General features: G+C 49.1%; 1 protein-coding gene across 3 annotated transcripts in view; it reads left to right on the forward strand.

The window, feature by feature from the left end:
* PDHX (pyruvate dehydrogenase complex component X) overlaps nt 1-14436 on the forward strand; it is a 68441-nt gene that overhangs the window by 6637 nt on the left and 47368 nt on the right. For all 3 annotated transcript variants that reach the window (XM_073541803.1, XM_073541805.1, XM_073541806.1), the window contains exon 2: nt 5397-5480. In XM_073541803.1, coding sequence (XP_073397904.1) covers nt 5397-5480 — 84 coding nt within the window. The remainder of the gene's footprint in view (nt 1-5396; nt 5481-14436) is intronic.

Raw genomic sequence — 14436 nt, forward strand, 5'->3', positions numbered from 1 at the left:
AGTCTGACCACGTTATGTCGGTGAGGCGCCTGTGTCAGTTTTCCCTTCTCCCTGTGGGAATGTGATTTAATGAGGTCAGTCCTCGGTGGGTCGCCAGAACAGGGGAGTATTGTGGGGGGGGATTGATGAGGGTGGGAAAGAAGGTGAAGGGATGATAACGGCGCACCGCCATGCAAAAAAGCATGCAATTTCCCAGCCTGCGCCAGAATGTCACCGGTACCCTGCAAAAATCCTTTTTTTTTTTTTTTTTTTAAATTTATTTTTTGTTAGTCTGTGCAATCGTCCCTTCATTCATAGACGGTGGAACTTGTAGTGACAGAGTAACACTATGACCGGCACCATCACCGGATCCTTCTGCATCCACCTGACGGGTGCAGCCATTCATTCACCTGCCAGGAGCAAGTAAAACTTTTCCTTCTCATCATTGTCCGCCGCTTCTCGTCTTAAAGGCACGGCACCGCGACGCGATCACTATCCTAAATGACTAGTACTAGATACCTAAAGAATTTTAAAAAAATGCCCATTTCTCTGGAACCAAATGGCGGCATCTTAAAGTGCAAAAACGGGATAATCAGGGGGGCAGCGGGACCCCTGCCGATCGAGGAGCTGTCACTTATCTTGAACTCCGGAATACCCCTTTAAGTCAGGTATACTATTACAAGGATAGGCCGGTGTGAGTCGCAGACGTGAGGCCGGCATCTGATGATTGGGGCCCCCTCCTTGCACCTCTGGGACCACCGAGCGTCTGCAGAAAGTTTTGAAACTTCTTTATTGTAAACTCTCCGCATCTCCATTCCGGCCGGCGCACATTGGGCCTCCAATCTCCAGCGGTGGCGCCCTCATTTATCAGACATTTCTGGCCCATCCTCTGGGGATGGGAACGTTTTATCAGAAAGTGACGGATTGTTCAAATCAGGTGTTTGTGTTAAATGTAATTTTTTATTATTTTTGTCAATGTTGTTTATCGGTATGTATTAAAAATAACTTGGAAATGTTGCATTTTTCTCAACGACAACTGAGAATTTTATATATTTTCATAATACATGAACATTAGCAGCAATGAGCAGAACCTGACCTCATCTATTGTACTGAAGCATCTAATGAGCATGTGCAACAGTCATTGTGCAGTAGGGGGAGGAGGAGGTGAGCTGTGACATCACCTATTGTGAATGGTGGATCCTGTGTTATGTACTGTATATAGAGGTGTTATCGGTCATTGTACAGGAGGAGAAGGTGAGCTGTGATATCACCTATTGTGAATGGTGGATCCTGTGTTATGTACTGTATATAGAGGTGTTATCGGTCATTGTACAGGAGGAGGAGGTAAGCTGTGATATCACCTATTGTGAATGGTGGGTCCTGTGTTATGTACTGTATATAGAGGTGTTATCGGTCATTGTACAGGAGGAGGAGGTAAGCTGTGATATCACCTATTGTGAATGGTGGGTCCTGTGTTATGTACTGTATATAGAGGTGTTATCGGTCATTGTACAGGAGGAGGAGGTAAACTGTGATATCACCTATTGTGAATGGTGGATCCTGTTATCTACTGTATATAGAGGTGTTATCAGTCATTGTACAGGAGGAGAAGGTGAGCTGCGATATAACTCTAGTGGTCAGTATGAGAATTGCACGATCACTGCTGTTACTTTGTAATAACAATTTTGGCTGAAAATAATAAAATAAAATGACAAGAACCTGATGTTATCCACAGTTGAAGTTCTGGCGACCCGTCCCCCCGGCGTGCAGACCCCTCCAATGTGCGGCTCCAGCCGAGCTAGTGGATGTAATATTGTGACCTGTGCAGGAACGTCTCCAGCGGAGGTCGCCCACCTGTGATTTCCAGGTCACGGGGGTGTTGTAATTCTCAGAGGTCAAAGTCATGGCGGACACGTGTCCGGTACAATTAGGAAGGGAAGTCAGTGATGTGACACCATGGGAGAGGTCAGCCGCACGCTCTCCTTACACAGCATGTGCCGATCCCTGCAGATCCTGTGCTTTTGACCTGCTAAGACTGGTTACATCTAATCCCCGTAATCCAATTCCATCGTTGTCTTTCTCGGGTATAACACTTGGCACACTTCTCAGTGGCTGGAGGGGCACATGGCTGCTTGACCACAGGGGACGGCCCTGTGCGGCATCGTGCGCAAATTACAAGCTGCGTCCTGCACAGAAACAATCCCGTTATCTGGGTCCGTCAGATCAGCATCAGCCACAAAAATGCCCTGGTGTCAAGAGGGGTTTACATTCTCCCCATCGATAAGTCTGAGGTTCCCTGGGTGTAAATGACCCTCTGTCATCACTCCGATATTCTGTACATAGAAAAGTTCTCAGCAACTTAGTTTGCATTATTGTTCCCCTGCTGAACCTCCTGGAAATGTATGAAGAAATTAACATCCGGGTGTTGTCGTGTCACTTAGGGGTGCGGACAAGGGAACGCTGAGATGGTCCAAATAATGTTAACAGCGAATGAGCTGCAATCCTGACAGTTGGAATAGTAGATAGCTCTGCATGTCCCAACTTCTGTCTATCATAGCTGCGATGCTCTGCATGTCCCAACTTCTGTCTATCATAGCTGCGATGTTCTGCGTATCGTGACACCTTTCTATCATAACTGCGATGCTCTGCATGTCGTGACCCCTTTCTATCATAGCTGCGATGCTCTGCGTGTCGTGACCCCTGTCACAGCTGCGATGCTCTGCGTGTCGTGACCCCTTTCTATCATACCTGTAAAGCGCTGTGGAATTTGTTGGTGCTATATAAATAAAGATTTTTATTATTATAGCAGTGATGCTCTGCGAGTCCCGACCGTTGTCTATCATAGCTGTGATGCTCTGCGTGTCGTGACCCCTTTCTATCATAGCTGTGATGCTCTGCGTGTTGTGACCCCTTTCTATCATAGCTGCGATGCTCTGCGTGTCGTGACCCCTTTCTATCATAGCTGTGATGCTCTGCGTGTCGTGACCCCTTTCTATCATAGCTGCGATGCTCTGCGTGTCATGACCCCTTTCTATCATAGCTGCGATGCTCTGCGTGTCGTGACCCCTTTCTATCATAGCTGCGATGCTCTGCGTGTCGTGACCCCTTTCTATCATAGCTGTGATGCTCTGCGTGTCGTGACCCCTTTCTATCATAGCTGCGATGCTCTGCGTGTCGTGACCCCTTTCTATCATAGCTGCGATGCTCTGCGTGTCGTGACCCCTTTCTGTCATAGCTGCGATGCTCTGCTTGTCGTGACCCCTTTCTATCATAGCTGCGATGCTCTGCGTGTCATGCCCCTTTCTATCATAGCTGCGATGCTCTGCTTGTCGTGACCCCTTTCTATCATAGCTGCGATGCTCTGCGTGTCGTGCCCCTTTCTATCATAGCTGCGATGCTCTGCTTGTCGTGACCCCTTTCTATCATAGCTGCGATGCTGTGCGTGTCGTGCCCCTTTCTATCATAGCTGCGATGCTCTGCGTGTCGTGACCCCTTTCTATCATAGCTGTGATGCTCTGCGTGTCGTGCCCCTTTCTATCATAGCTGCGATGCTCTGCGTGTCGTGACCCCTTTCTATCATAGCTGCGATGCTCTGCGTGTCGTGACCCCTTTCTATCATAGCTGCGATGCTCTGCGTGTCGTGACCCCTTTCTATCATAGCTGCGATGCTCTGCGTGTCGTGACCCCTGTCATAGCTGCGATGCTCTGCGTGTCGTGACCCCTTTCTATCATACCTGTAAAGCGCTGTGGAATTTGTTGGTGCTATATAAATAAAGATTTTTATTATTATAGCAGTGATGCTCTGCGAGTCCCGACCGTTGTCTATCATAGCTGCGATGCTCTGCGTGTCGTGCCCCTTTCTATCATAGCTGCGATGCTCTGCTTGTCGTGACCCCTTTCTATCATAGCTGCGATGCTGTGCGTGTCGTGCCCCTTTCTATCATAGCTGCGATGCTCTGCGTGTCGTGACCCCTTTCTATCATAGCTGCGATGCTCTGAGTGTCGTGACCCCTTTCTATCATAGCTGTGATGCTCTGCGTGTCGTGCCCCTTTCTATCATAGCTGCGATGCTCTGCGTGTCGTGCCCCTTTCTATCATAGCTGCGATGCTCTGCGTGTCGTGACCCCTTTCTATCATAGCTGCGATGCTCTGCGTGTCGTGACCACTTTCTATCATAGCTGCGATGCTCTGCGTGTCGTCACCCCTGTCTATCATAGCTGCGATGCTCTGCGTGTCGTGACCCCTTTCTATCATAGCTGTGATGCTCTGCGTGTCGTGCCCCTTTCTATCATAGCTGCGATGCTCTGAGTGTCGTGACCCCTTTCTATCATAGCTGTGATGCTCTGCGTGTCGTGCCCCTTTCTATCATAGCTGCGATGCTCTGCGTGTCGTGCCCCTTTCTATCATAGCTGCGATGCTCTGCGTGTCGTGACCCCTTTCTATCATAGCTGCGATGCTCTGCGTGTCGTGACCACTTTCTATCATAGCTGCGATGCTCTGCGTGTCGTCACCCCTGTCTATCATAGCTGCGATGCTCTGCGTGTCGTGACCCCTTTCTATCATACCTGTAAAGCGCTGTGGAATTTGTTGGTGCTATAGAAATAAAGATTATTATTATAGCAGTGATGCTCTGCGAGTCCCGACCGTTGTCTATCATAGCTGCGATGCTCCTCTTGTCGTGACCCCTTTCTATCATAGCTGCGATGCTGTGCATGTCGTGCCCCTTTCTATCATAGCTGCGATGCTCTGCGTGTCGTGACCCCTTTCTATCATAGCTGCGATGCTCTGCGTGTCGTGCCCCTTTCTATCATAGCTGCGATGCTCTGCGTGTCGTGCCCCTTTCTATCATAGCTGCGATGCTCTGCGTGTCGTGACCCCTTTCTATCATAGCTGCGATGCTCTGCGTGTCGTGACCCCTTTCTATCATAGCTGCGATGCTCTGCGTGTCGTGACCCCTTTCTATCATAGCTGCGATGCTCTGCGTGTCGTGACCCCTTTCTATCATAGCTGCGATGCTCTGCGTGTCGTGCCCCTTTCTATCATAGCTGCGATGCTCTGCGTGTCGTGACCCCTTTCTATCATAGCTGCGATGCTCTGCGTGTCGTGACCCCTTTCTATCATAGCTGCGATGCTCTGCGTGTCGTGACCCCTTTCTATCATAGCTGCGATGCTCTGCGTGTCGTGACGCCTTTCTATCATAGCTGTGATGCTCTGCGTGTCGTGACCCCTTTCTATCATAGCTGCGATGCTCTGCGTGTCGTGACCCCTTTCTATCACAGCGGCGATGCTCTGCTTGTGCCGATCTCTGTCTATCACAGCGGCGATGCTCTGCTGTCTGTATATATGAGTATATTTTACTTTTCCCTCCTCATTTTGGGGGGCATTGACGTTGCTGATGGCGTCCGTTTGTCTTACAGGGGCGCCGTCTGTCCAGGTCCTTATGCCAGCGCTGTCGCCCACCATGGAGGAAGGAAACATTGTGAAATGGCTGAAGAAGGAAGGTGAGAGGAGACTGATGTCCAGACGCGGCTACTGGGACCACCCCTAGAAACAAATTCCATGTTGACGCCATTTTTTAAAGGGCGGCCCCCCTTATGGTGGTATAACCCTTGTACCACAAGGACGGACCTTCTTATGTGGGTATCATGGAAGAGAGAGAAAGCGCTACCGAAAGTATGCACACTACACCATGGTATATGAGAAAAACGTGAGCACGGCTTTTATTGGAGCACAATATGAACAAGGGCAGATTAAAACATAGTTAAAACATGGAGTCGGTAATAGGTACCTGCCAAGGCATGGAGAGGAAAATTACCAATAAATGTGGTGATCAATATCAATATTAATGAAATATACAATAATCTTTATTTTTATATAGCGCTAACATATTCCGCAGCGCTTTACAATTTGCACATATTATCATCACTGTCCCCGATGGGGTTCACAATCTAAATTCCCTATCAGTATGTCTTTAGAATGTGGGAGGAAACCGGAGAACCCGGAGGAAACCCACGCAAACACGGGGAGAACATACAAACTCCTTGCAGATGTTGTCCTTGGTGGGATTCGAACCCAGGACCCCAGCGCTGCAAGGCTGCGGCGCTAACCACTGAGCCACCGTGATGTACACATATGGTAAACCTGACAAATGATGTCTATGGGGGAACAAAATTGAATGCAATAATCACTGACAGTAGTAGCCCTAACAGTCATGTGAGAGTGGAATAAAACTCCCAAGGAACCCCCGGACATACAGTGGGGAAAAAAAGTATTTAGTCAGTCAGCAATAGTGCAAGTTCCACCACTTAAAAAGATGAGAGGCGTCTGTAATTTACATCATAGGTAGACCTCAACTATGGGAGACAAACTGAGAAAAAAAAATCCAGAAAATCACATTGTCTGTTTTTTTTTCATTTTATTTGCATATTATGGTGGAAAATAAGTATTTGGTCAGAAACAAGCAATCAAGATTTCTGGCTCTCACAGACCTGTAACTTCTTCTTTAAGAGTCTCCTCTTTCCTCCACTCATTACCTGTACTAATGGCACCTGTATAAACTTGTTATCAGTATAAAAAGACACCTGTGCACACCCTCAAACAGTCTGACTCCAAACTCCACTATGGTGAAGACCAAAGAGCTGTCAAAGGACACCAGAAACAAAATTGTAGCCCTGCACCAGGCTGGGAAGACTGAATCTGCAATAGCCAACCAGCTTGGAGTGAAGAAATCAACTGTGGGAGCAATAATTAGAAAATAGAAGACATACAAGACCGCTGATAATCTCCCTCGATCTGGTGCTCCACGCAAAATCCCACCCCGTGGGGTCAGAATGATCACTAGAACGGTGAGCAAAAATCCCAGAACCACGCGGGGGGACCTAGTGAATGAACTGCTGAGAGCTGGGACCAATGTAACAAGGCCTACCATAAGTAACATACTACGCCACCATGGACTCAGATCCTGCAGTGCCAGATGTGTCCCACTGCTTAAGCCTGTACATGTCCGGGCCCGTCTGAAGTTTGCTAGAGAGCATTTGGATGATCCAGAGGAGTTTTGGGAGAATGTCCTATGGTCTGATGAAACCAAACTGGAACTGTTTGGTAGAAGCACAACTTGTCGTGTTTGGAGGAAAAAGAATATTGAGTTGCATCCATCAAACACCATACCTACTGTAAAGCATTGTGGTGGAAACATCATGCTTTGGTGCTGTTTCTCTGCAAAGGGGCCAGGACGACTGATCCGGGTACATGAAAGAATGAATGGGGCCATGTATCGTGAGATTTTGAGTGCAAACCTCCTTCCATCAGCAAGGGCATTGAAGATGAAACGTGGCTGGGTCTTTCAACATGACAATGATCCAAAGCACACCGCCAGGGCAACGAAGGAGTGGCTTCGTAAGAAGCATTTCAAGGTCCTGGAGTGGCCTAGCCAGTCTCCAGATCTCAACCCTATAGAAAACCTTTGGAGGGAATTGAAAGTCCGTGTTGCCAAGCGAAAAGCCAAAAACATCACTGCTCTAGAGGAGATCTGCATGGAGGAATGGGCCAACATACCAACAACAGTGTGTGGCAACCTTGTGAAGACTTACCAAAAACGTTTGACCTCTGTCATTGCCAACAAAGGATATATCACAAAGTATTGAGATGAAATTTTGTTTCTGACCAAATACTTATTTTCCACCATAATATGCAAATAAAATGAAAAAAAAACAGACAATGTGATTTTCTGGATTTTTTTTTCTCAGTTTGTCTCCCATAGTTGAGGTCTACCTATGATGTAAATTACAGACACCTCTCATCTTTTTAAGTGGTGGAACTTGCACTATTGCTGACTGACTAAATACTTTTTTTCCCCACTGTACATTATGATACAAACCCAAATATAGGGAGCGGTTTACCAGAAAGAACCCATCCATGCACAGATGTATCAAGCAGGACCCATGGAGGAGCCCGGAGAGTGGCCCCACGCGTATCGCCGTAACAGGTACGGCTTCGTCAGGGGAAGCCGGGGGTTCCTTGGGAGTTTTATTGGATTCCTCCTCTGCTCCGGGGGTCGAGGTTTATTATTGTATATACCTCATTGATTTTGTTACTCCTTCTCTGGCCCTTATATTAGTTTGGATTATTATACTTTCTTCATTCCATTTGTTTTCTTTTGATCCTTTTGCAGCCCCCTTTTTTTCACATCTATATGGGTCCTCATGCAGGATTCATTCCACTCTTATATCAGGTTGTGAGTCATTTCTCACATGACTGTTAGGGCCACTACTTTCATTATTGATTATTGCATTCAATTTCTCTCTCACCCATGACAGCACCACGGAGAGAGGGGATTCCTGTCCCTGACGGGGGACCCACAGTTCGGCGGTACCTATGTGCATCCATGGAGTCCGGATCCAGGACCGACCTGACCGGCACACGCCAGCGGGGAGGCCCCTGTCGCGGCGGGTGCTATGCCCGAAGCCGCCACCACTGGGGCCGATGCGGGCTGCCGGGTGAGCAGAGGGAGAGAGACGTCGGAGCCGCCGCTCCGGAAAGGTGATCGGGGACCCGGTAAATGCGGGGCAGCGCCAGGGTACAGAGGTGTACCAAGATGGCCGCTGCCCCGGAACTGATACCCGGCTTCCGGGTCCCTAGAACCGGCGCATGCGCAGGAGCGCTCTCCCCGGGCAGACGCGGTGCAGGATGGGAGCGGTGACGTCACAGGAGGCAGGAAATTTAAAATGGTGGACTCAGAAACGCTCCTGGCTGGAAGCGATCCTGAGCAATGGGGGATAGCGACCAGCAACAGGAGCAGCATGCCAGGCAGCAGCAGCAGCACCAACACAGGCAAAAGGAACGAAACAGGGATGGCCGTTCCAGCAGTCACTCCACGCTTGTAATACAATCCCTTTCCCTTATTAGGGAAAGAAGAAGGGGAAAAAGAACAGGGAATGCCCCACTTGCACTAGTCCCCTACCTATAACGTGGGAGAAAAAGTTATGCGAGTCTTGCCCAAAAGAAATTATCTGTCAGGAGACTCCGGATTTCGCATCCGACCTAAGGGCCGCAATTAAATCGTAGGTTCAGAGTGCCCTCGTATCCCTTAAGCATAGAGACAAAACGAGGAAGAAAGACCCAATAGTGACTTCCCAGTCGGACTCTTCGACGTCGGGAGAAATCACGTCTAAAACCTCGGATGGCCCATATAAGGGAGCAAGACATAATAATAATCCCGTATCTAGACGATTTCCTAATATCAGGCAGCTCGGCTCAAAAATGCCGACAGCAGAGGGACAGGCTGATGGACACTCTACAGGGCCTGGGCTGGCTTCTAAAGCTGAAAAAAATCAAGATTGGAGCCCAGCAGGGTACAGGAATTCTTGGGTCTAACATTGGACTCAAGCATTCAGGTGTGTCGCCTCCCAGACCGCAAGAAGGAGAAAATCGCTCAAATTACAGCAAAAGCAATCCAAAATCCCTCCATGACACTAAGGAAGGCTATGTCACTGCTGGGTTCCCTATCCGCCTGCCTGCCAGCATTCCAATGGGCTCAGTTACACACGAGAGATCTCCAGTGGGACGTATTGGCCAACCAGTCAGCAATAGGGGGACACCTAGAGGGTCGTATTACCCTAAATTCAAGAACTATTCATTCCCTAGCTTGGTGGGGAAACCAGGAAAATTTGTCCAAAGGGATCCCCTGGGTAACAAAGATAACACACATAGTGACAACGGATGCCAGTCCCACGGGATGGGGAGCGCACATGAACAACGAGGTGGCTCAGGATGCGTGGGGAGGTCAAGAATTAGAAGCCTCCTCAAACCGAAAAGAGCTCTTAGCGGTAGGCTACTCACTAACACACTTCCTACCCCTGCTCCAGAATCACCATGTCCGCATTCTTTCGGACAATCGAGTCACAGTGGCCTATATAAGCCATCAGGGGGGAACCAGGTCCCAAGCCCTAATGGACACATCCGCCAGAGTCCTCAAGCTAGCAGAGGCAAACCTGCTATCTGTCAGCCCTACACATCCGGGGCGCGGAGAATCAAAGGGCAGACTTCCTGAGCCGCACCCAATTACGACAAGGGGAATGGGTACTAAAGGGGTCCGTTTTTCGGCAGATTGTAAGAATGTGGGGGACCCCGGACATAGATCTGTTTGCTGATTTCAGAAACAAAAAAGTAGACAACTTCTGCTCCCTAGATCCCAGGGGGAATCCTCTAACTCTGGACGCGTTTATGCTCCCATGGACACAGAATCTAACATATGCCTTTCCCCCGATCATGCTCATTCCGGCGGTCCTAAGAAAAGTCAGGGAGGACAGGGCGAGAATGATACTGATAGCCCCTTCTGGCCCAAAAGAACCTGGTTTTCCTGGCTAAGAATGCTCTCAGTAACCGACCCATGGATCCTACCGGATCTCCCAGACCTGCTATCGCAGGGCCCATTGTTACACCCTCAGACACCGAACCTCCATTTAACAGCATGGAATTTGAGAGGGCGCTGATGAGGGACAGGGGATTCTCAGAGAACCTGATAACCACCATACAAAAAAGTAGGAAACCGGTTACGATGAGAGCTTACGGCAGAACATGGAAAAAATTCCTATCCACTTCTGGGGCAAAGGTTTAGGATGGGGTTCAGATTGATAAGATCCTAGAGTTTCTACAAAAGGGCCTAGAACAGGGTCTGGCGGTCAACACATTAAAAGTACAAATAGCGGCGTTAGGCGCCCTCTATAACCATGATGTGGCAGGTGACCCTTGGGTAGCACGATTTATTAAGGCCGCAACCAGATCTAGGCCAATAGCCAGTCAAAGATTACCATCACGGGACCTAAATCTTGTACTTTCCACACTGACAGGCCCTCCGTTCGAACCAATCCTCTCGGCATCCCTAAAAATCCTTTCATTTAAAACGGTGCTTCTGGTGGCACTAACATCAGCCCGAAGAGTGAACGATATTCAAGCCTTGTCAGCAGGGCCTCCTTTTACAAAAATTCTAGAGGATAGAGTCATCCTAAAACCTGACCCGGCCTATCTACCTAAAGTATCATCACATTTTCATAGGTCCCAAGAGGTAGTCCATCCTTCCTACTGCCCAAATCCAAAAAATAAGGGGGAAGAAAAATTCCACACCTTAGATGTAAAGAGGTGCCTAGTACAGTACTTAGAGGCCACCAAAAAATGTAGGAAGGAAGGCTCTCCCTTTGTATGTTTCCAGGGTCCTCGGAAGGGGCTCAAGGCATCCAAGAGTACCCTGGCAAGGTGGATAAGGGATGCGATTGCCCTGGCATATTCATCCAGTGGAAATACCATCCCGGAAGGGCTGAGAGCCCATTCCACAAGGGCGATGGCGACCTCATGGGCTGAAAGATCTGGGGTATCGATAGAACAAATCTGTAAGGTGGCCACCTGGTCATCACCTTCCACCTTTTTTAGACACTATCGATTAGATCTAGCCTCTACGTCTGACCTGACCTTCGGGAGAAGGGTCCTTCAGGCGGTGGTCCCTCCCTAAGCTACCAATCTCTGTAATTCTCTCCGTGGTGCTGTCATGGGTGAGAGAGAATAGCTTAGTTACTCACCGATAATGGTGTTTCTCGGAACCCATGACAGCACCCGCTTATTCCCCCCCCCCTTCACGAGTGTGATGAGCACATTTTACTGTTAGTAGAGTGTTTCTGTTAGGCTTCTTGATAAATAAGCAATATTATAATGTTGTGTATATATTTCTGTTGTTTAACCTGGAGACCCTCTGATGCTATGTAACAAACTGGAGGCGGAGGAGAGGTACCGCCCTTTTTATCTGTAGGTTCCTGTCCCTGAAGGGTGGATCCCCTTATGTGGGTATAACACTTCTACCACAAGGACGGACCCCCTTATGTGGGTATAACACTTCTACCACAAGGACGGACCCCCTTATGTGGGTATAACACTTCTACCACAAGGACGGACCCCCTTATGTGGGTATAACACTTCTACCACAAGGACGGACCCCCTTATGTGGGTATAACACTTCTACCACAAGGACGGACCCCCTTATGTGGGTATAACACTTCTACCACAAGGACGGACCCCCTTATGTGGGTATAACACTTCTACCACAAGGACGGACCCCCTTATGTGGGTATAACACTTCTACCACAAGGACGGACCCCCTTATGTTGGGTAAAACACTTCTACCACATGGACGGACCCCCTTATGTTGGGTATAACACTTCTACCACAAGGACGGACCCCCTTATGTGGGTATAACACTTCTACCACAAGGACGGACCCCCTTATGTGGGTATAACACTTCTACCATAAGGACGGACCCCTTATGTAGGTATAACCCTTCTACCACAAGGACGGACCCCCTTATGTTGGTATAACACTTCTACCACACGGACGGACCCCCTTATGTTTGGTAAAACACTTCTACCACATGGACGGACCCCCTTATGTTGGGTAAAACACTTCTACCACATGGACGGACCCCCTTATGTTGGGTATAACACTTCTACCACATGGACGGACCCCCTTATGTTGGGTAAAACACTTCTACCACATGGACGGACCCCTTATGTAGGTATAACACTTCTACCACAAGGACGGACCCCCTTATGTGGATATGACCCGTGTACCACAAGGCCGGACCCTCTGGAAACTTCACTGCCCCTTTGACTCGAAAAGTTGTGAAACTTCCATCCCTGTGCTGCTTCTGTCCCTCCAGGTCTCTGCATCCCCAGGAGGAAGATCTGTCCAGACTTGGCTACATTTGTGTCCAGTCTCCTAATCTCTGAGCATCACACATCTGGTGCCCTGGTACTTTGTTACAATGTGTCCGTGCAGGGTACAATGCATACAATTGTAGCAAACTCAGCTGTGAGAAGTAGAAGGTAATAGCTCACTGATGGTTGAACAAAAACATTTGCAGGACTATAATTCAGTGGCCCCTTTGGTATCCACAGGCGGGCAAGGGCGGACCAGAGGCCGGCGGGTGGGCCGTCCAGATAAGGGTGGTCCAGAGTTGGGGACGGCAGTTGGGCGGTCCAGAGTTGAGTGGGCGAACAAGAGGCTAGTGGGCCGGTGGTCCAGAGTCGGTCGAGTGGGCGAACCAGAGTCAGGGCCGGCGGTCGGGCTGTCCACAGTCAGGCAGGCGAACCAGAGGCCGGCAGGCGGGCGTACCAGAGTTGGGGCCGGCGGACGGTCCTGAGGCGGACTGGTTGTTTGTACCAGAGTTGGGGCGGGCAGTCCAGAGGCGAGCTGGTGGGCGTACCCGAGTTGGGACTGATGGGCGGGTGGTCCAGAGTTGGGGCGGGCAGTCGGTCGGGCGAACCAGAGGTGGGCAGTCGGGCGAATCAAAGGTGGGCAGCCCAGTGGGTGAACCAGAGACTGGTGAGCCTCCTCCTACCTGTCAGCATCACTGGCGCCTCTTCTGACTGGTTGGGCCGGCACTGCAATGAGTTCGTTGGCACGAGAAGAGCCGGTGGTGATGCCGACAGGACGGAGAAGGTTCGCAGAGCTCTGGCCTGACGGCCATGGATTAGCACCGTGTCCGCCGCTCCAGAGTCCTGCAGATCTTTTTGCACAAATCATTGACATTAGGTAATAACTCACATTCATTGACAGCCAGCAGAGATGGAGGATGGAGGGGCATCAATGCACAAAATATATTACAAAGTTGCAGGAAGTTTTTCCTGATATTGGAGTCGGCTGCACATTGGCGACTATCTATGCCGAGCCCAAGTTTAGGGAAAAATAAGGTATTTTGGGGGTTTGGACTTTTTTTTTTTTACTAGAAATAGGACTTTTAAGCCTGATTTTTCATCTGTATCTTCAGACTTGAGCACAGACCTATGCAAAATCTCAGTAGTCCTATGTAAAACTACTCATACTATGGACAGATCTATGAACAGCCAGCAGGGGGCGCTCTAACATAAAGTGATCGGGATTCTTGGTTGCCCTGGTTTGTTTTTTGATTGTATTTTTAACCCATTACACTCAGGTTATTCCTTAGATGAAGTCGTCAAACGAGGAGATCATTGGGGAGGAGGTGGTTTGTGTTCAGATCTGCGGCAGGAATGACGTTTGTCATCATTTTACCAGAAAATGGCGGAATCTGGAGCCTCCGACACAAATGAACAGGGCTATAAAAAAAACAAGCGATTGTAAAGATGGAGGGACCCGATCCCCTGTAGACGGTGCTAGCTCACGACTTGACATGTTGTCCAGACTCGTGATATTGATGACCCATCAGGATCAGCACCTGGCACCCAGTGCCCCACAATCAGCTGTTAAGAGCCCCCGTTTGTACAGAGCAGCACAGCTCCATACACATATAGTGGCCATTCTCGGGTACTGCAATTCATCTCCTATAGCAGGGAATGGGAGCTGAGCTGCAGTACCAGGAATGGCCACTACATGTGTACGGCGCTATAGACTGTGTACATTCAGCAAATATCTCTTTGATGGGGGGAGCCTGGTGTC

Source organism: Dendrobates tinctorius, unplaced genomic scaffold (genome assembly GCF_039654945.1).
Source record: "Dendrobates tinctorius isolate UK_male_01 unplaced genomic scaffold, ASM3965494v1 ptg000124l, whole genome shotgun sequence".
NCBI lineage: Eukaryota > Metazoa > Chordata > Amphibia > Anura > Dendrobatidae > Dendrobates > Dendrobates tinctorius.